This window comes from Haemorhous mexicanus, chromosome 4, assembly GCF_027477595.1.
Source record: "Haemorhous mexicanus isolate bHaeMex1 chromosome 4, bHaeMex1.pri, whole genome shotgun sequence".
Lineage (NCBI taxonomy): Eukaryota > Metazoa > Chordata > Aves > Passeriformes > Fringillidae > Haemorhous > Haemorhous mexicanus.
In genome coordinates, this window is record NC_082344.1 from 1,577,854 (window position 1) to 1,597,093 (window position 19,240).

The following is a 19,240-nucleotide window of genomic DNA, read 5'->3' on the forward strand; positions in this document are numbered from 1 at the left end:
CCCCTTCACCTGCCTGCCCTGCACAGCCCCTCGGGGCAGTCATGCTCGGTGCTTTCTGGGGGCACAGGGGTGGGGAATGGCAGGTGCTGGGCACCCTCGGGGATAGCAGCCTCCTCTCCGTCCTGCCGGCTGCACACAGCCCTGCCCGGCCTCTTCCTCCCCGAACAAAGCATTTCTCTTTTCCCTCCGGAGCCTTTTGCAACTGGAATGGAACCAGCCAGATCGTGCTACTTTTCAGAAGCCGCAGCCTGAATTCTCACATCTACTTAGAGTCCCACATCACCAACCTTAACCTTTTAGGCACTGTCGAAATGCTGACACAGGCTGTACCAAGCCCTCGGCTTTCATTTAACTGCAAGCAGCGAGGCTTTGTACCCAGGGTCTCCCCCCAGGCTGGGCTGGGAGAGCACATCCACCCGTATCCACAGAGGCAGCCACTTGGCAGCAGAACACGAGGACTCCCAACCCTGAGTTTAGACACAGATCGCCGAACAAAACCAGCCACCTGGCTCCTGGCACAGAGCAGCACTCCGGCTCCTGGCATCGGAGCAAACAGGCGCCGCACAGCAGCTAGGAGAGCTTACAGCAAGGACCACGCAGAAGCAAGCAATCACTAGTTCTTAAAATCATACACAGGCTGCCTGCAAAGAACAGTATCAAGAGAGGTCTCCCCCTGTAAATGGCCGGGAATCTCGGGCCCCAGCAGCTGCGATTATCCATCCCCTTCTGCTCGTCCCCCCCGACCATGTGATGGTCCTGTCCGAGGCGATCAGCTGCCGGAGGCTGGCGCTGCGTCACTCCGTGCCGGGAGAGGGGCTCGGGGCTGCTCCGCCTGCCGGGACCGGTGCCTGCAGCATGGAGAAAGTGAGTGCCGCCTGCGAGCCGGGCTGCTGTGCCAGGCAGGACTGGGATTTCGCCCGGGCTGCCTGTGGGGTCTGGGATGGTGCTGGAGGTAGGCGGAGAGGAGGATTAGCTGGGAGGAAATGCAAGGCTGATGTATGGCTTTGGGAAGAATAGTTAGGGCTGACCAGCCGTATTTCTTCTCCTCTCCTCTAGCATGTTATCTAAGTGGGGAAGCTGAGGAATGTTTATATTCTTAAGTACTCTAAAGGTTTGGGTCCCTTCGCAACTCTACAGTTTCCAGACTCTTTATACTTTTTTTCCCCTTAATCTGTGTATTTGCTTCCGGAAAAATGCCTTTTGGGTGCAGGAGTGGGTTAACTCTTAATGCAACAGGAGAGGAAAGCAGGCTGGCAGTGTACTCTAACCCAGCCCTGCCCCCGCAGCTTTCCTTTCCTCGAAAGACCCCTCCGGGCGCAGCGGCTGCATTCCAGAGCCAGGCGGCAGAGTTAGTGCCGTGGGGACAAGCAGTGCAGTGACTCGAGGAACCCCGAGCTCGGCAGGCTGTGTGTGGCAGAGCAGGGAGCAGGCATGAGGGCAAGGACGGCGTCAGGGGGCTGGGGGGCAGCGCCCAAGCAAACTAATTTGCAGTTTGCCTCCCTACCTGGGCCGGCACACGGTTAAGTAGCTCAGTACTGGGCTTGTGCGGCCAGGTTTTGGTAACAGAGGGGGCTACCGGGGTGGCTTCTGTGAGAAGCTGCCAGAGCCTCCTCCGTGTCGGGCAGAGGCAAGGCCAGCGGGCTCCAGGACAGACACGGTGCTGGCCAAGGCCGAGCCCTTCAGGGACGGCAGGAGTGGCTCTGAGATAACAGCCTGCAGCCTGCGGTGAAGGCCGTGGTGAGGCAGCTGTCCCTCTGCAGCCCGCGGATGTCAACAGGCAGGCAGGAACCCACTTGCAGCGCAGGGAGCGCTCTGTGCTGGAGCAGGGGGATGCCCGAGGAAGGCTGTGACCCCGTGGAAAGGGACTGATGTTGGAGCAGCTGGTGAAGAGCTGGAGCTCACACGGAGGACGCTCTGCAGGGGAGGACTGTGGGAGGGAGCCATACTGAGCAGGGGAAGACTTCTCTCCTTGAGCCGTGGCATAAAAACCCTTCCCCCTTCCCTGCCTCCCTGTGCCTCTGACGGGGAAGAGCTAGAGCCCAGGAAGGAGTGAGGGGAATAGGCATTTTTAAGGCCTATTTTACTTCTCATTATCCTGCTCTGATTTTAATCAGTAATAAATTAATTTATTTTCCCCAAGTTGACTTTATTTTGCCTGAGACAGTAATCAGTGAGTGACCTCTCCCTGTCTTTGTTTCTTTGTATTTTCTCCCCCCATCCAGCTGTGACACAGTGGCTCTGGTGGGTACCAGCCAGGGCCAACCCACTGCACCCCCTTGTCACCTGAAGCCGCTTAGGGGAGCAGGAGACCCCCGTGGCTGCTGGGACAGGCAGGTGGCCTGACTCAGCCCTTCCTCTTAGCACAAAACTCATGTTTGGGCGTGCCAGAGCTGCTGTGTGCCCTGGCCCAAGCAGGCTTGGAAGCCTTGCTTTGGGATAGACTAACTCCTGTGGTTTGGCCCTGCAGGGACTGGTTGTTACTCAGCTGGATGTTGAGCCTGGTGAGTGCATCAAGGTCAAAGGGAAGATCCAGTCTGATGCCAAAGGGTGAGTGAGGTGGCGAATGGATTGATGGGGGGAAGCCAGAGCTCCTGCTGTGTTCAGCTTGTCAGCACTGGCCGCTGGAGCTGCTGCACTGGCACCCCTCTGCACTGGCTGTGTTTGCCCAGGTTTGCTGTGAATGTGGGGAAGGACAGCAACACCCTCATGCTGCATTTCAACCCTCGCTTTGACTGTCACGGGGATGTCAACACCATCGTGTGCAATTCCAAGGAGGATGGCGTGTGGGGGGAGGAGGACAGGAAGGCCGACTTCCCCTTCCAGCATGGTGACAAGATTGAGGTGAGGCCCCAGGGCTGTGCCCAAGGCCCAGCACTGAGCGCTGAGGGGCCAAGGGCACAGCTTTTTAATGCTGCCCTGTGCGGTGCAGATGGAGCAAGCGTGGAAAGGGGAAGGAGCCCCAGGGGAAGAGCCAAGAAGTGTCTAGAGCTGCACTGCCCAAGTCAATGCCCAGCAGCTGGCATGTGCTCAGTGCCCCTCTCTGGGCCAAGCTGTGCACCTCAGAGCAGTAACAGCACTGAGGTCAGACTCAGACTGGGTCTGTCTCATCCCACAGCTGCAGAAGGGAGGAGGCTGAGCTGCTGAGCATGGCCTTGGCAGCAGCAGCCACCTCACCTGTCCTGTGCCCAGACTGGAGGTAGTGGGAGTGAGCAAAGCCTGGGAGCTGTGATGTGTCAGCTTCATTCCTTCCTCCTTTCCTTCCCTCTCATGGCTCTCTACAGATATGCATCTCCTTCGATGAAACTGAGGCCACGGTGAAGCTGCCCGAGGCAGAGTTCAAGTTCCCAAATCGGCTGGGCATGGAGAAAATTGAATACCTGGCTGTGGAGGGTGACTTCAAAGTCAAAGCCATTAAGTTCAGCTAACAGCTATAGCTTGGCTTGTTTTGTTTTCTACCCCCTGTGTAGTGAAATAAACCAAAACTTGCAATGGCTGCTTCCTCTGCTGTTTCCTGCTCTAATCTGCTTGCTCCTGTATGTGATGCGGGGGGTGGGCAGGGAGGGGATGTGTATCCAGCCATTTTCCTCCTTACACTGCAGCCTTGCAGCTGGTACTGAGCTAGACACGAGCCTGGCAAAGCCTGACTGCCCCAGTGAAGCTGCCTTAGCAGTAGATGCTCCATTCACCGTGCTGGCTCCACTGTGTGGTCCCTGTCACTCCTCAGGTGCAGCACTAGTCCCAGCAGGAACGAGTGTGTGTTGGCTGTTCACCGTGCCATCCCTGACCACCAAGTGCTGCTCCCTGCTGGGGGTCGGGGACTGACAGGGAACTCGGGGCATGGCTTGTGCTCTTGCCAAGAGCTTTGCTTTCCCAGAACGAGCTCAGCAGTTGCGTGCACTGCAGGCTGGCACTGGTGTACCTGAGGAGCAATGAGGAGTAGGCAGGCTGGGAACAAGATGTGGAAGGAAAGGTGAAGCCTGGCAGAAAGCTTAGACCTGACTGGAGAGAATCCAGGCTGTCCCTGGTGCTCATGACTTGAGGTGTGGACACTGCCAGAGACAGAGGATCAGGCACAGTCAGGTATAGGTGACAAACCCTGTGGCAGCCTGTGTGGGTCAGTGTCTGGAACATTTCCCTGCTACAGGGCTGTATCCAACAGAGGTACCAGGGGCATTTAATCCTGAGTGCACTGAACACAACTGACTGCAGCTAGGCAGACCAAGAAGGAAAAAAGCTTGGTAAAGAGTCTCTTCTGCTTACAACCTCTGTGCTCATGCAATGCCTTGGAGTGTGTCTGCTGCTGCTCTTTCCCCACAGCCTGCTGACCCAAGCCTGGAGCTGGGACTGCTGTGGCACTGGAGGACCCACGGAAATTAAGGAAGCCCTGCATGCTGTGTGGAATGGGGAGCCTGGGCAGGCTGGCTCTGTGGCTGTGTGACCGTGCTGCCAGTGTGGCTCAGGCACCAACAGCCCGTGCAGGTGAGGCCTCCTTAGGCAAAGGCTGCTCCGGTGCTGGAATGTGATCCCTGCTGGCTAATCTAGGCACAGCTGCTCCTCCAACAGCTGAGCCAGCCTGGGTAGGGCCATGGTCTTCTGGTGGAGTATTTGAGCCATCCCAGGCTCTTTGTGGGGAGGCTGACAGGCTGCCTTCGTGCCAGCAGCACTGTCCCTCCTGCACTGCAGCAGCTGCTCAGGGCTGGGCACCCCCAGGGGAGAGGGCACAGATAATGGAGGGATTCATTCCTGCCCTGCACCTTCTGCATCATTTATGGCACAGGAAGCTAAGTGTTGAGAGGCTTGGGTGTGTTTATTAGGGAAGGCTAAAGACAAGTCCTGCTGATGCTTTGCCTTGTCAGCTAAGGCTTGGGATTTTTGTGTTGTGCAGGGTATTTGGGGTGGGGAGGTGGGGAAGAGAGAGCACTTTTTGCCTTGCTTCTCCCTCTGTCACATAACCTGGCTGAAGGTAAGTTCAGTCAGGTGTGTGACACTGGAAAGGTACAAAAGCCCTGACGTAGCAGGGGCAGAGGAGAGCTTAGAGCTCTGTGAGTGTCTCTGTTCCTGGCTGCCCTGGTCAGGTGAGGTCTGTGTGCCTCAGAACTGACAAGAATAAAGCTAATCCCATTGTTTGCCCTTCAGCTGGCAGTCCTGATTGCCAGGTGGGTTAGCCACAAGTGTTCCTGACTGCTGTGCTCAGGGCACAAACCGTGCCTTCCTGGGGCCAACCCCCTCCTGCACTTCCCACAAGAATTAATTAGCTTTATCCTGCTTTTGAGCACTGGCAGTTAGCACTCAGGAGACCATAAAACAGGAGAAAGGGGAGGAAGGAAGCATCCCTTTGCCAGCATTTCCTGCTGCTTTGAGTCTTTGCTCCCATATCCAGGGGCTATAAATAATCCTGTTCCTTTAGGGGACACCAGTGAATGCAGAGTGCCCTGGCTGGCTCCTGGAGTGGTGACCAGGCTTTGTCTCCTGCAAGAGCCATCGGGAGAGCCAGAACTCCGTGGCCTGCTCCAGAGGAGAGGGTCACAGTGAATGGGAAAGTGACGCTTGTCCCTGCCAAGTGTGCTCTCCTGATCCACAAAGAACTCATGCCAGGATATCTGAGAGAACCCTGAGCCCTGCTTGCTGTGGGGAGGAGCAGAAAGCACCACAACACAGCCAAAGGGTGCAGGTTTTCTTTCTTTGCTGAATTTAAATCCTGCACAGTGGGCACTCACCATTTTATTTTTTACAGCATCATGGCCAGGGAAAATGGGACCTCAAAACCCCCTATAAAACAGCTGTGAGGCTGTGTCTTATAACATGGACACTGAGTTGGGTGTGAGATGAAATTTTTTCAGTGGAACAGGCTGCCCAGGGAAGTGGTGGGGTCACCATGCCTGCAGGTACTTAGGAAAGGTGGAGATGTGGCACTTGGGTCACTTGGGGATTTAGGAGTGTTAGGTTCACAGCTGCACTTGACTGTAAGGGTCTTTTATAACCTAAATGATTTTATCAACACAGATTAAGTGAGAAGTGCTTTCACCTCACACCTTGGAAGATGAGAACAAATAAGAATTCTAAAAGAAGATGAGTTTGGAAGCAAGAGATGGGACAGGAATTAATATCTCATGCACAGCTTAGAAGAGCAGTGAGGGCTAAGACAGACCAACAGCTTTGTCTTCTCAGAAAATACCCTCTCCCTGAGCAGTTCACATTAACACCACTCGACAGAAATAGGCCATCCAAGCGACTGTGCTGCACGAGCCTGCGTGTGGCACTGACTGTCACAGCCTCCAAAGACAGTCTGAGGACACTGAGCACGCACCCAGGAGCTGGGTGCTAGGGAAGCCGAGGGGCAGCCCTCGGGGAGGCACGAGAAGCCAGCAGGGTCGCTTCCCTGTGGAATTTACAACCAAAACATCACCTGACAATTTCTTCCAAGCACTACGCCTATGAAATGAACCAACAACCCAGGGAAGCTGACAGGCAACCCTCGGTGGGGAGGCAAGAGAAGCCAGCAGGGTCCTTCCCATGGAAGTTACAACCAAAACGTCACCTGACAATTTCTTCCAAACAATACACATAGGAAATGAACCAACAACCCGTGTACAAAATGAGGAGGCTGAGTAACACCAGCCAGATCTTGCTCCTCACCTCCCACTCCCTCAGCCCCAGTTCCAACATGTACAAACCTAAAGGCACTTGAGCCCTCCAGAAAATCAGCCCCAAACCTTGTGCTGCCTTACCTCACAGCCGTTCTGGGGCAGCCCAAAGGAAACCATAACCACACCATTCCCCTTCCCCAGCGTCTGATGGAGGTCTGGGCACCTGCCTGGATGGTGCAGGGCTGGGATATCCTTGGGGTCAGAAGGGTACAAACCCTGCACTGTCCTGTCCAGGCTGTGGGCAGGAGCTGAGACCCCCGTGGTGTGGGCACCCTCCCATCCCCACAGGCCAACACGCTCCCTCCCTTCCAAAACCAAACACCTGACGCTCCTTCTTTCCAACAAACAGGGCTTTTTTTTCCCCTTAAACCTCCAACGCAGCTGCATGCTGCCAATCTGCCCCATGAAGAGTAAAAAAAAAGCATAAAAAATAGAGCTTTACTCACCTTTTCTCAGCAGGCTTCAGGCTGAGACGTGCGTCCTCAGGCCGGACTCCTGTCTGGCTGGCCCCTGCCCAGCTGTCCCTCGTTAGCCCCGACTGCCACACAGGTGTTGGCAATAAAAACACAGCAGGAGGGACAGGCATGCTCATTTTTGGAGGTTTGTGGGGGCGAGGTTGGTGAGGGCTGGGTCAGGGTGCCCTCCCCTCAGCAGCCCCCAAGAAGGCGGCGGGGTCCCTGAGGTAAAAGGCTTCCCGCCAAAAAATCTGGCGGGAAAAGCCAGGAGCAGCTTCTGCTCCGGGCCCCTTTCTCTCCCAAAACTTCCCCTCACGGCTTCTCGTATTCCAATTTCATCCCTTCTAAGCCGGTGGTTTGTGTATATAAATATATATGTTTTGTTTTGTTTAATCAAAGTTTTATTTTACCTCAGTAAAAGCACAAGCACCTCATGAGTGGTTCCTCCCATTCTCCATCACGCTTTCACCAGCTCTTACCCTCCCCAGCTGAAGTATGTCCTTGTTTTTGTTTTTTCTTTCGTATTTCAGTTCTTTAAGTCCCCTCAGTGCTAAAAGGAAGAATTTAACAAGTATGGCTGGATTTTCTCATTTGAAGTCCCTCTGCTTCTCAGTGCAGCCCTAGCAGAAGGCTACGGCCTCAGGCTGCAAACCACAGGGGAAAAAGCTGCCTGGCCCCCATGTACCCTGTTTCCTCTATGGTTTAGGGGAAAACAAGCCCTTTTTCCTAATCTCAAAGCAGGCAGACCCACACTGACCCCCCTCTCAAGCTTGTCTGAGGGTGCTGAGCCTGGCTGGCTCCATCTCCCCGACATCTTGAAGCAGGCAAGAAGAAAGCAGATTTTTGCAATGGTTTTTGGCACCGATGCACACCAAGCTGCACAAAGGCTGGCCACAGACACACATCCAGTTGCACAACACAAGGGCTGATTGTTCAGTCACACAGGGATAGAAAAACACCCTCACACAGCAGAGCTGCAGGACACTGGGTTGGTGTGGAAAGGCACGAGCAGCGCTCCTGTGGGAACACAGCCGAGCTGTAACACTGTGCCACAGTCAGGACAGGTCCCCTCCGAGGGGTGTAAAGGGATAAACAGCTCTTATGGAAACACTGCCTTGCAGGGTGAATGAAAGAGGCATGGAGAAGCCTGGGATGGGGTCTCTAGGTGTGCCTCAGTTTGCTCACAGTGATGTAAAGCAGGGGCTCTTCGATGAAAAGCTCTCTGTTCCCTGTTTTGCAAAGGACAGGATTTATGTGGACTGGGTGTAGAGTGCTATCCAGTCTGCTTTACTTGCTTAATTACCAGCCTAAACAATCAGGACAGCAGCTGAGTTGTAAAGATGATGGATAAACTGGCACATAAGCTGCTGTTGTGCTCTGGGTTGGACCAATTTTACAGGTAACCTTCACAAAAGATCTTGTGTGCAAACCTACAAGCAGCAGACCCTGGTATGTAAACACTCTTTCCTGGATTTAGTGTTGAGGGAAGCATCTGATGTGAATTCCTTGTGACCGCCAGTCGCCCCAGGGCTCTGATAAAAAAAGGCCAATTTGAAGTTGGATGAGTAATTTTCCTGGCTTCCATCACATGCATGTTGCTAAAAGCACGTGAGGCTTCACTGAGAGCTGGCCTGCTTTGACTGGAGATAATCATTTCAGGGATGCTGACCCAGGAAAAGGGCTGTTCCTAACTCATGTGTTGGTTTTGCACAAGGAGATTGTGCTTGGAACTGGCACCACGTGTCAGCAGTGTAACTGCTTTGTCCTTGCCAGGGTTTTCCTCAAGTCACCAAAGGGAGATCCACGCTTTCCCACTGGGCCTGCAGCCAGCTGAAGGTGGCTGTCACACGATCCTTGAGCAGTCCATGACTTACCTGGAGACAGCTCTGGAGAAGGTGCTTGACCCAGGCACCACAAACTGACTTGGGAAGGAGTCCCACCCATGGTTACCTACAACCAGAGCCCCCCCAGGCTGGCAAACAGGCCAGGCTGTCATCCCTGGGGCAGGGTGGGATGTTGGGCATTCCACAGCAATATCCAAACCAGATGTTTCTGTTGTAAAGTTCATTTCTAGCAAAAATTGCCAGGTTGCTGAAAAGCCCTTCCCTGAGGTGCATTTTGGGGAAGGGGTAGCACAGCAGGCGGTGCTCACTATACCTGGTGCACTGGCTTTGCCCACTGCAATACAGGTTCAGTATTAAAAATCTCATGTAGCCACACCCAAAATGCAGATTTGTGTCAGTAAGTTGACAAGGACTGGACAATAAGTGTAAAATTCTATCCGTGGTATTCCTGTCCCATGAAACCAGTCTAGAATATTCTGGGTTTCCATTATCCTCTAGTTTCATAGCCACAACAGAAAAGCAAGGTGGGATAAAGAGCAATGAATGCACTCTCCTTTTTGCCAGAGGTAACAGAAGTAAATCTTTTTGGCTGAGAAGGAAATCTTCAGGCTTGCCTGATGTTTAATTACCTTTAAATACATATCAAGGTGTACTTCTACCAAACTCAGTAAACTTTGCAGTTAGAAGGTGATTTTTGAACAAAACTGTGCAAAGAGAGTTTTTCTGCACTTAGAACAAAAATTGTGGCTTTAACTAATTTCTCACTTGAAAATACAAGCTGTTATAAAAATATCAGTGACTATCACTTGCCTCATTAGCTGATGTTTCTCTGCACTGTGGGAACACACACAGGACTTGCCTTGTCCACCCCAAACTCGCTGGAGGTGCTCCCCCTGAAGCCATGTGGGCTTCTGGAGCAAACAGGCAGATCCTGTTTGGATGGAGCCTCTTCCTGACCTGGGGATAAAGTGCAGGACTTGTATTTTTCAGGAAAGAATTCACTACATGGAAAATACACAAACACCTCCCAGATCTACCACGTCTTTGTGAGTTGTTTTGGTAAGTGTAAGATGGAAGGGTGGTGGCAAAAAAAAAAAAAAAAAAAAAAAAAAAGGATTAAAAGTGTTTTTAAATCTAATAAATTAAACTGCAGCAGTAGGTAGGATTTTTTTTTAGGGCAAATGAAATGTGTTGATTGGATTGAAACAGCTCCCCCCGCTGTTTTCCTGAAACTCTACTCAAAGCAGGGCCTATAAATCATGTCAGTAGAGATCCCTGTCATACCTCAGGGAAATCTTTCAGGCTGCAACAGAAACACAGGCCACAGCTATGAGTATTCAAAATAAAGACAGAATTTCCCCCCCATTCCTGCAGTGAATTCCTTGCTTCATGCTCGCTTAGACTCCTGACATGTGGCTTGCCATAAAAGAAGTTTCAACTCCAGACTCAGAGGATCACAGCATCCAGAAGAGGAAAAATTTGTTATTTTTGTGGCCAAAATCTCCTTTGTAAGGCCACTTAATAGTATCTTTAGCATGTGTTGAAACAGGGTGAAGCTGCTTCTCGTAGCCCTTTATTATATTAAAAAACAACCACAACAACAGCAACAAAACCACAATGAGATGTTTCAAGCTACTGCATGACTATCTTTGGGGTTCCCTCTTTTTGTTAAGGTCTTCACAAAATACAAAATTAAATGTCTTTTCTACATACAGAACAAAGTAGAATCAAGTAACTGATTAGAGTATGTACAAAAACTTACACATTCCGTCTTGTTCTTTAAAAAATATAAATATCAATAATGTTCAGTAAAATGGGTTGGTTTTATTTTTAAGGCTTCATTCTTAGATCCTTCATTATTTAATGAGGTGTCAGGTAGGCAGAAAAGGGAGGGAAGAGAGGAGGTCATGTTTTTTATTGAAGGTCATGTGTTTAATTCCTGTGAGATGCTTTCTCATCTCGGGCAGGAGGAGATTTCCCTCCGCATTGATTTAAGTTTCCATGAACCAGAGGTGGAAGGAAAGGAAAATAAAACCTTTATTATTGCTATTTTTTTTTTTCCTTCATTAAAATCTTGGTTTAGACCTGTCTCTTTCCATGGTCTTTGAAGAGGACCATCTGCCAAGTACTGGGATTAAAGGGACTGGGGCAGGGCTGCATCCCAGCTCTACCTGGGCCAGGTTAGAGTGAGGAAGAGGCTGCTGGAGGTGTTTTACCACCGACCCCGGAGGAGGTAGCAAGTGCTGCAGCCAGGGCAGCCGCTGCTGCTGCATCCCTGGGCGTGAAGTCCGTGGGGAGACTTTCCATCAGGCACTTGAGCTGCTCCTGGCCCAGTTTGATTTTGTCGTCGAGCTCCCGCTGCTCTATGAGGAGGGCAGACTTCATCTTGACAAAGTGCTGGTAGTCCTGGAGCTGCTCCTCAGAGAGGTAGTTGCCCAGGATGTCCAAGACCAGCCGTTCCCGACGGTCGAGGTTTTCCTTTAGCTCCCGGGCGTCTTCGTGCTGGCCAGCCAGCAGCTTCCGCTTCTCGTTCAGGGAACTCTGCACACCAGAGAGAGCCCTTCAGTACCAGCAGCACCACACTCCCTGAGCCCCTTCCTTCCTCCCAGCACCACCTCTGGAGATGGCTGCTAAGCTCCCAGAGGCACAATCAAAAGCCTGGGAGAGAAGGAGGAATTCCTCATCATATAGTGAACCCCACTGAACTGGACTCTGAACATCCTTGCAAATGGGAGGCAGAAAGTGCTGCCATAAAGTCAGGAAACCTCGCCTGAAAGCAACACCTACCAGGAAAATCTGGTTTCAAAACCACCCCAAAAATGTTAAAATGTGGCTGTGCCCAACACAGCTGCTCTGCGTCCAGACAAAGGCTGCAGGATCCCAGCCATTTATACAAAGGGGGATTAAGACTCCCAGGGACAACGCCTGAGCTGCTGCTGCTACAGGAGCACCGAGAGCCCCGTGCTGGCCTCCCGGCAGCCCCTGGAGGTCGCTGTAATGCCGAGGTGGTGGCGGCTGCTGCCCCAGGCCCGAGCAGGCCAGGGTTGTGCCCATACCTACCCGCTCCTCGCTGTTGGCGTTGTCCCCCAGGCTGCTCAGGACGTTCTCCACACGGGCCAGGCGTCCCGAGAGGGAGAGCAGGAGGTTCACCACCTTATCCAGATCGCCAATGAACATCTTGTACTTGTCAAACTCGTTGGGTTTGCACAGCGTGCTGATCAACAGCTCCACCTCCTCCCCGAGAGCATTATTCATCTTAATGTCCTCCAGCAGGCCCTCCTTGGCTTCCTTCAGGATTTCCAGTTTGTGGGTCAAGCTCCCGATGAGCTCAGCCTGTTGGAGGGGAAGCATTGCCACATTGGTTGTTACCAGCATCGCCCTGCTCATATGGGTGATGACAAGAGGGTATGGCTGCAGGTCCTGAGGAGCAGGGTCAGGTCAGCAACAGCTGACAAAGAAGGGAGGAAACGGAGAAAATACTGCAATTCCCCACCTCTGAGAAAACCCAAGCAGCCCATCAGGTTGCATGAGGATGTATTTGTTCCATTGATATATATAAAAGAGATCTCTGATTTGGTGTGCTGTATTCTGATACCCAGCTACCTACAGGTGAATGTTCTGTAAAACCTCTGAGTGCAAAGAGCTGCAGCCACAGCTCTGATGTGCTCCTCAGGCCCAGCCTGAAATGCCTTGCACTGCACCAAACATGTGCCCTGGGCACAGAGGCATCGAGGGAGCCTTCCCAGCAAAGATGCTCTGGATTTACTCAGTGTCTGAACACAGAGAACACACCCATTCTGCAGAAACACTGACACCTATTCCCTGCCAAAGAAAAGGAGGCCCCCGGGGTTCAGTTACTCCAGGAACAGCAGGGCTGCACATGTGCCAGAGATCCCAATTTCTGTTGGGATTTAGTGGAAAGACACATGCAGAAGCAAGTCTCTGGCCTAGGGCTTGCAATTCCTGCTTCTGTTTATTTGGAACTAAGAGCACAGCAAGCAGGAGCAGCTCTCCATGCAAGGGTAGGGATTCTCAGTGTCTCCAGTTCATGCACTGCTGAGGCACAAACACCTGTGTGTTCAGCTGCCCTGCACACAAACACCACAGCATGGAACAAGTCACAAGGTGGCCTGAGAAGGTTCTCTCCAAGTCCTCTTTCCATCACAACTGAGTGTCATTGCAGGCAGGAGGCAGCCGTGCTCCAGGGGAGGAAGGATTTTCACACACTGGTCAGGCTGGGGTCACTGAGCTGGCCCTGGTGCCCAGGCTGGGCTGGCAGTGGGGTTCCCAGCTGCTCTGGCAGCAGGGAGCACATGGCTCTGTATGGCCAGGCACCACTAGATGGAACACTTGGGTGAGCACTGCTCTGTGCTGCAGCACAGCCTGCTCTCCGCTGCCATGCACATGCAAAGGCTGAATATTCCCTGAAAGCAAAAGGCCACTAACATTCCCTGAAAACAAACATCCACTCCCTGGGATGACCTCCACTGGCTAGCAGGGTAGCTCAGGGGAGAGGGAGCAAAGGTAATACTAAATCCCACCTCCTAAGGGACAACCAAAATTCCTTCATGGGCATTCTTCCCTCAGAAGTACCCAGAGACAAAAACCAGCCCTTGCCCTTCCCTGGGCCTATGGTTCTAAAGGCCCCTTCCAAAGAAAGATCCTCAGCAGTTGATTGCTGAACCAAATCCCGAGGAGCAACAGGAAGGATCCATGTTCAGGGTTACAGCTGGATGGGGAAAATCTCTATGGCAGGACTCCACAGGGTGGTCTCAAAGCCTGGCATTAACCTCAGAAAGATTTCAGGTGGATGGAGCCACTGGGAACTGGCAGCTGTTCCTCCCTGCTCCAGGAGATTAGCAATCCAACTGCAGCAGGAGGCTTTGGGGCTCCTGAGAGTGAGGTACCTTTGTTCTGAAGGCTTGGGAGCTGGAGGGGGCTGTGACTTAGGTCTGTGTTCATTAATCAGTGACTCTCCTGCAATCCCAAATACCAGCCAACAGAGCTTCTTTCCATACTTACAGCAGAAAGGAGCTTGGTTCATCCAATCATCTCCCACAGGGGCTGCCCTTCTCAGGCAAGGCTGTGCAAGTGTTCCTGCACACAGACCATGAGCAAAGGGGCCAGACTGTGCTGCCTGGGCCTAATCACTCCCATCTCCTCCTGGCCTTCCATGCAAATGTAACCTTTGAGGCCTGGGACTTGCCCTCCATGGCAGGCTCATGGTGCAGCACCCTTGTCTTGCTCTGCACCTCTCACCTTGGTATGAGCAGGCAGATTTGGAAGGGAGTCCAAGGAATGCTGCCATTCCCTTTGGAGCTGGGTGTGCTACAACCAGTGCCTTGGGCCCCGTGATGAAAGCAGCAGGCAAAGGCCCTGGGCAAATGCTTTTGATTAGTGACCCACCTACACAGAAAGAAGAGGTGGTGAACAGCAAATGATATCTGGGCTGTGCTACTCTGGCCATGGCAGTGTGGGACGGTTTAGACTTAGAGGCAGGCAAGGCTGGTTTTGAGAGGAAGGCAGGAGGTGTGTAGGAGAGGCACAGACAGGCCACAAACACCGGAGCTAAGCAGCATGCCTGTAATTACAGGGTAACTAACGTGAGACAACCACAGGGGCAAATTAGAAGGCCCTGCAAAAGCACTGGAAGCAGAGCATGGAAGCCTCCAGCATGAGCAGCAGGGGGCCATTGCACAGTGAAATGTAGGCCCAGTAAGAGAGCAAAATGTGTCCTCCCCTCCTGCCTGCCCTCTGCCCTTCCAAGCCATCCCATGGAGGTTGTGCTGACTGAGCTGCTGAGGAGCACCTGGCTTTCAGTGGGGCAGAGAAACAACAAAGTGTGAGGGAAAAAGAGTAACCCGTGTTTCTTCTGTTGCAGAGAGTGCAGACAGCAGGTGAAATGGGTAAACTGACTTCACTCAAGAGGAAAGTCCTGGGGAAAAATCTCCTTCACTCAGTGCAGTCACTTGCTGGACTCTGTTTCCAACTCGTGCTGGCCTCACACAACTTGCTTCACCTCTCCCTTTTCCTTCTTGCTGCTGAACAGGGACAGCTCCTGACAGTCTGTACACTCAGCATTTGGTATAATCAGGCCTGCCTCAGGGTGGTGCAAGATTGGTACTCAGTTTGCAGTGAGTAATTCAGATTAACTTTCTTATACAATTTGGGTCACTCTAACGAAGCCGCACGGGTGGCCCTAATCGCTCCCACGCAATTTTGGGTGCTGCCAAAAGCTGACATCAAATAAAAATGCACTTCATGGCTTATTATTATTTCAGGAATGTGAGCAAACAGTGCTGAGTGCTGAATTTACCTTTTTCTCATTGATGTCCAGCAGCTCTTCTTCCTCACCTACTTCTTCTGGCAAGTCCTTGATTTTATTCAGCAGTTCTGCTTTGGGTGCTGAAACACTGTAGTAAGCAGGACAGGTGACCAGGGTGACAGGAGCTTCCTTGTCCTCTCTCCTACACCAGAGCGAAGAAAAAGCAAGAGTTCAGTCTGAGCCTGACTTTTCCCAGTATTTAGATCCATGGTTTTCCAGGACTCCCTCTCTGGTACCTTCCAAGGTGATTACCCACCAGGACAAGGCAGATTGCTGCCATCAGGGGGTTCGTGCCAGCTGCTGTCCCACCAGCACAGCCATGGCTGTAAAGGTGAGGGGGGACAGCACTGCACAGGATTTACCTTCCTGAAGGTCAGCCAGCACAGCTCAGCTGGAGGTGGCCAGACTGCCCTTACCTGGCTTCATGCAGTACCCCTGACTTCTGGACAGTTTTCCAGCTTGCCACCTGAAGTCTCTGTCTTAAAAAACCCACACTGGGGGACTTGGGCTGATCTTGGAATAAGTAGGTTCCCTCGACCCTCATTCCAGAATTTGGCCTCTTATTATCTCTGTGCCTGCCTGATTTTACTTTACTATCTCTGTTCCTTTGCTTTGGACTGAACTGCTTCAGATTACTAAGCTTCAGATAGCAAAATCCAGTTGTATCTCTAGGGATGTTTGATTTCCTGCTCTGTTCCCAAGCTCAGCATCATTCTCTACACAGCCAGAGAGGTGAGCTCAGAGCCCAAGCACAGAGCCCAGCTCATGGGAAAGGCTGCTTGGAAATGCCCTGCCAGGCCTCACACCTCTGAACTGCAAAACTCACTCTCACCTACAGACATGCAGAAAAAATTGGCCCAGGCTGTCCTTAGAAGCAAGGGAGCAGGGAGTTCTGCCCAGCAGTGCTTACGTGTCACCCGCCACCGCCGTCCTGCTGCCTTGTGTCTGCCACATCTTCCTCTTCATGTTGTTCTCCTTCAGCACGCTGCTTCCACCGGGGAAAATCCCTTCCATCAAGTCCATGGTCGTCTTCATTTTGGAATCTGGGTCCAGGATATCAGCCAGAGATTTGTCTTTATGGACAATTTCTTTTGCTAGAGCCTCTGACTTAATATCCTCTGGGCTCTTGTTCTTTGCCTTCACCGGGGGTGCTGTGCTGGTTATCCCGGAGTCCAGGCTGGCATTTTCCAATGCTGGCTCTCTGGGGTTACCTTCAGGCTGAGTTATGGGCTGTCTGTCAGTGCTCTGAGACCCTTCAGGAGAAGCAGGGGATTGGTGCTGCTGATCCACAGCAGATGGAGAGCAAGTCCTCTTTAATGGGGCTGGCCAGTTATTTTCACCGGTGCTGGTGCCCAACCCTGTTATCTCCCTCTCGGCCAGGGCTTTGGGAAAGCTTTTGAAGCTGCTATGGACAGAAACATTCAGTGAGATGAAGAGCAACTTACCACCCCAGGACCATTGTGAATACATGGTACAGGCCTACAAGAATCAAGTTTTCCTTCTCTCTCACTTGTTTTTGTGTCTCTCTTCTCATTCCAATTGGGAAGGTCCACAGTGTGAAGCCACTGGCACTAGAACTGTTTTGCCCCTTCAGCCTGGGCACTGCTGGATTGTCCTTCCAACACAGAAAGAACTAGTGAACACCAAGTCACCTGGTTTTCCACTGGCAGGCTGGAGACACTGTGGCTCCCCACCTGGGAGTGCCATCCTGAGCAGCCTCTACCCCATTTGTCCTTGCTATGTTGGAAGTCCAGTACCTACTACAGCCCTGGCCAGATTCTTCCCAGATGGATATCAGAGCAGCTCCCTGGGAGTGAGGGAAGCTGTGCTGAGTTAAACCTCCTGGGCACCTCGCCCAAAGTCCTATCCTTCAGGAGAATTTCCCTATACAGCCTGACTGTGACATATTTGCATTGTCATTTCTTGGCAGACGCTCACCGCTTCATAACAGCATTATTTAGTGCCAGGTCCAAAATATATTCTGGGAAATACTAACTGTTTGGAGAAACCCATCATGGATTTTCACAGCTGTCTCTCAAAACCCAGTAACTGGAAGGAGCCAGCAGCCATTCCAGCTTTGCGCTGGAGAGAGTCAGAAGCAACCGCACTGAAACCTGCAGGGAGAACCAGCCCAGGAGTGTTCCCCTGCAGTCCCCTGTCCTGGAGGTTTTGGGGAGCACCTGTCAGTGCACCCGCTGGTGGACCTGCAGTGAGTCTGTCACTCCCTGTCCCCTGAAAACGTGCAAGCTCCCGGCCCAGCTGGCAGCTGGGGGTCCCAGGGATGAGCCCATCTGTCCCAGCCCCGCATATCTTACTGTATATGGCCCTGCACGGCCCGAGCTGCCATGCTCCAGCCCGCCCTTACCTCACACCCGCCTCCTCTGGGAGCAGGGGGGATTTGTCTCCAGCTGCCCCATTCCCCTCAGCGGGAGGGGGAGGAGGTGGGAATTCCTCCGTGCCGTTGGCAGAAGTGCAAGAGCTGAGCTCGGGAAGAGGACGGGACGGCGGCGGGGAGAAGGGCGCGACAAACACCTCGTCGTCCTCCTCGTCCTGCAGCGACGGCGGGGGCGTGAGCTGCAGCCCCGACTCCGAGATCCGGAGCTGGGTCACGGCCTGGGGAGAAGGAGTCTCTGGGTCGGAGGAAGTGCTGCTCTGCGTGGGCAGGGACTGCCACCTCTGGGAGGGCTTCGGCCCGGCGGCCGGAGGAGACGCCATGGCCCTGGTGTAGCCATTGTCTTTGGCCGAATGAGCCCACGCCGCTTTGGGCGGGAGGGACCTGTGCAGCAGCCCCGCTTTCCTCCTCCACACCATCTCTTCCGTGGCAGCCTCGGGGGATCTGTCCTGGACAGCATCCAGAGGCTGTGCCTGAGCGCTGCCGCTGCCCTCAGGGGGAACAGCCTCTCGTTTGGCATGGTGCTGTCTCGGAGCCTGGCTGTCACCTGTGCTCTGCAAGTCTGAGGGAGCCTGGGCGGGTGTATCAGGGGAAGAGTGGCCAGGCCCAGAAGGAGTAAGGTTAAGGAACAAGGGTTTAAAGCCTTGCTTTTGGTCAGGATGGTGACTCCTTGCCTCTGTTGGGAAAAATGCAGAAGTCCTGCTCTCTGGCCTGGAAAGTTCTGAGAGCTTGTGATTCTCGACCAGCGTGGCAGGCCCGGCGACAAGCTCTGTGCTGCGGAGGGGATGGGGATAGTAACTGGTGAACGCCATTTTCTCTGAGTGGCTTCTTTCTTTCTTGCTGAAAGACCTGAATACCAAGAGACAGACCATGGTTAGATTAATAACTCAACAAGGAGCAGGAAAATTTACTGTGCACCTCCTTAACGGGCAAGTTATCAACACTACCAAAGGCCAGCATCACTGCCTGCTCACCTAGGAGAGGTACAGCTGAGCTTTGAAACTGGAAGTGAAATCCTGAGCCAGCTCTACTCCCTCTCACCATCTCCCATCATTATCAGTGTATGCTACATCACACACGTAGCATGCACCACAGCAGTAACTCACTGGAAAAACTATTAGGAGAACCTAATGGCTGGCTTCCTTTCCTGCTCTGCTTTCAATTTTGTTTGCTACAGATGGGGCGAGTAGTAATTGTTGTAAGATAGACTATTTGACATTATCTACCATCAAACTCCATTCTCAATTGCTTGAAATTTTAAGAATTTCAGCTCTATGAGCCAAATATTCCCCTAATGTTATCTGCTCCTTTTGGAAAGGCGCCACTAAAATGATTCAACTGTCTCCAAGAACGAAGCAAGGCCAAAAAAATGCACTATTTTGACTATGGAGAAAATTGAAAAAAGCTCTTGCAGCCTTGGAATCCCGTTATAAGGAAGAGCTCCCTCAGACAGGCAGGTGTGACAAACACATTCCAACTGCAAGCGGATGTTAAGGCTGCAAAGCCAGCAGATTGCATTATTCCTTCCAGGTCTTTCAGGGTGCTCACATGTGAGCCTGAGAAACGGCATCTGGCCT

At 52.4% G+C, this 19,240-nt stretch overlaps 2 protein-coding genes across 10 annotated transcripts in view; one reads left to right on the top strand and one right to left on the bottom strand.

Annotated features, from left to right (window-relative positions):
* Positions 1-463: 463 nt before the first annotated feature.
* Positions 464-3,493, top strand: LOC132325975 (16 kDa beta-galactoside-binding lectin). Of its 2 annotated transcripts, none has more exons than XM_059843546.1 (4): positions 464-864; positions 2,468-2,547; positions 2,670-2,841; positions 3,282-3,493. In XM_059843546.1, exons 1-4 carry the CDS (start codon positions 751-753, stop codon positions 3,423-3,425), a joined length of 510 nt encoding a protein of 169 aa, XP_059699529.1. In that variant the 5' UTR covers positions 464-750; the 3' UTR covers positions 3,426-3,493. The 2 variants fall into 2 exon arrangements, with proteins under 2 accessions (XP_059699529.1, XP_059699530.1); XM_059843547.1 differs by lacking the exon at positions 464-864 and adding an exon at positions 911-952.
* A 7,004-nt stretch (positions 3,494-10,497) lies between these two features.
* Positions 10,498-19,240, bottom strand: part of SHROOM3 (shroom family member 3) — a 111,506-nt gene continuing 102,763 nt past the window's right edge. For 7 of the 8 annotated variants that reach the window (XM_059843537.1, XM_059843544.1, XM_059843543.1 and 4 more), the window contains 5 exons: positions 17,637-18,512; positions 16,182-16,676; positions 15,263-15,413; positions 12,007-12,279; positions 10,498-11,487 (listed from right to left, as the gene is read on the bottom strand). In XM_059843537.1, coding sequence (XP_059699520.1) covers positions 11,128-11,487; positions 12,007-12,279; positions 15,263-15,413; positions 16,182-16,676; positions 17,637-18,512 — 2,155 coding nt within the window. In that variant the 3' untranslated portion in view covers positions 10,498-11,127. The remainder of the gene's footprint in view (positions 11,488-12,006; positions 12,280-15,262; positions 15,414-16,181; positions 16,677-17,636; positions 18,513-19,240) is intronic. The other variant, XM_059843538.1, reaches the window with a different exon arrangement.

Coding starts and splice junctions, on each gene's coding strand:
- LOC132325975 (XM_059843546.1), top strand. CDS start 751: ATGGTCCTGTCCGAGGCGATCAGCTGCCGGAGGCTGGCGCTGCGTCAC. Junction 2,548..2,669: donor ATCCAGTCTGATGCCAAAGG/GTGAGTGAGGTG, acceptor GTGTTTGCCCAG/GTTTGCTGTGAATGTGGGGA. Junction 2,842..3,281: donor AGCATGGTGACAAGATTGAG/GTGAGGCCCCAG, acceptor GGCTCTCTACAG/ATATGCATCTCCTTCGATGA.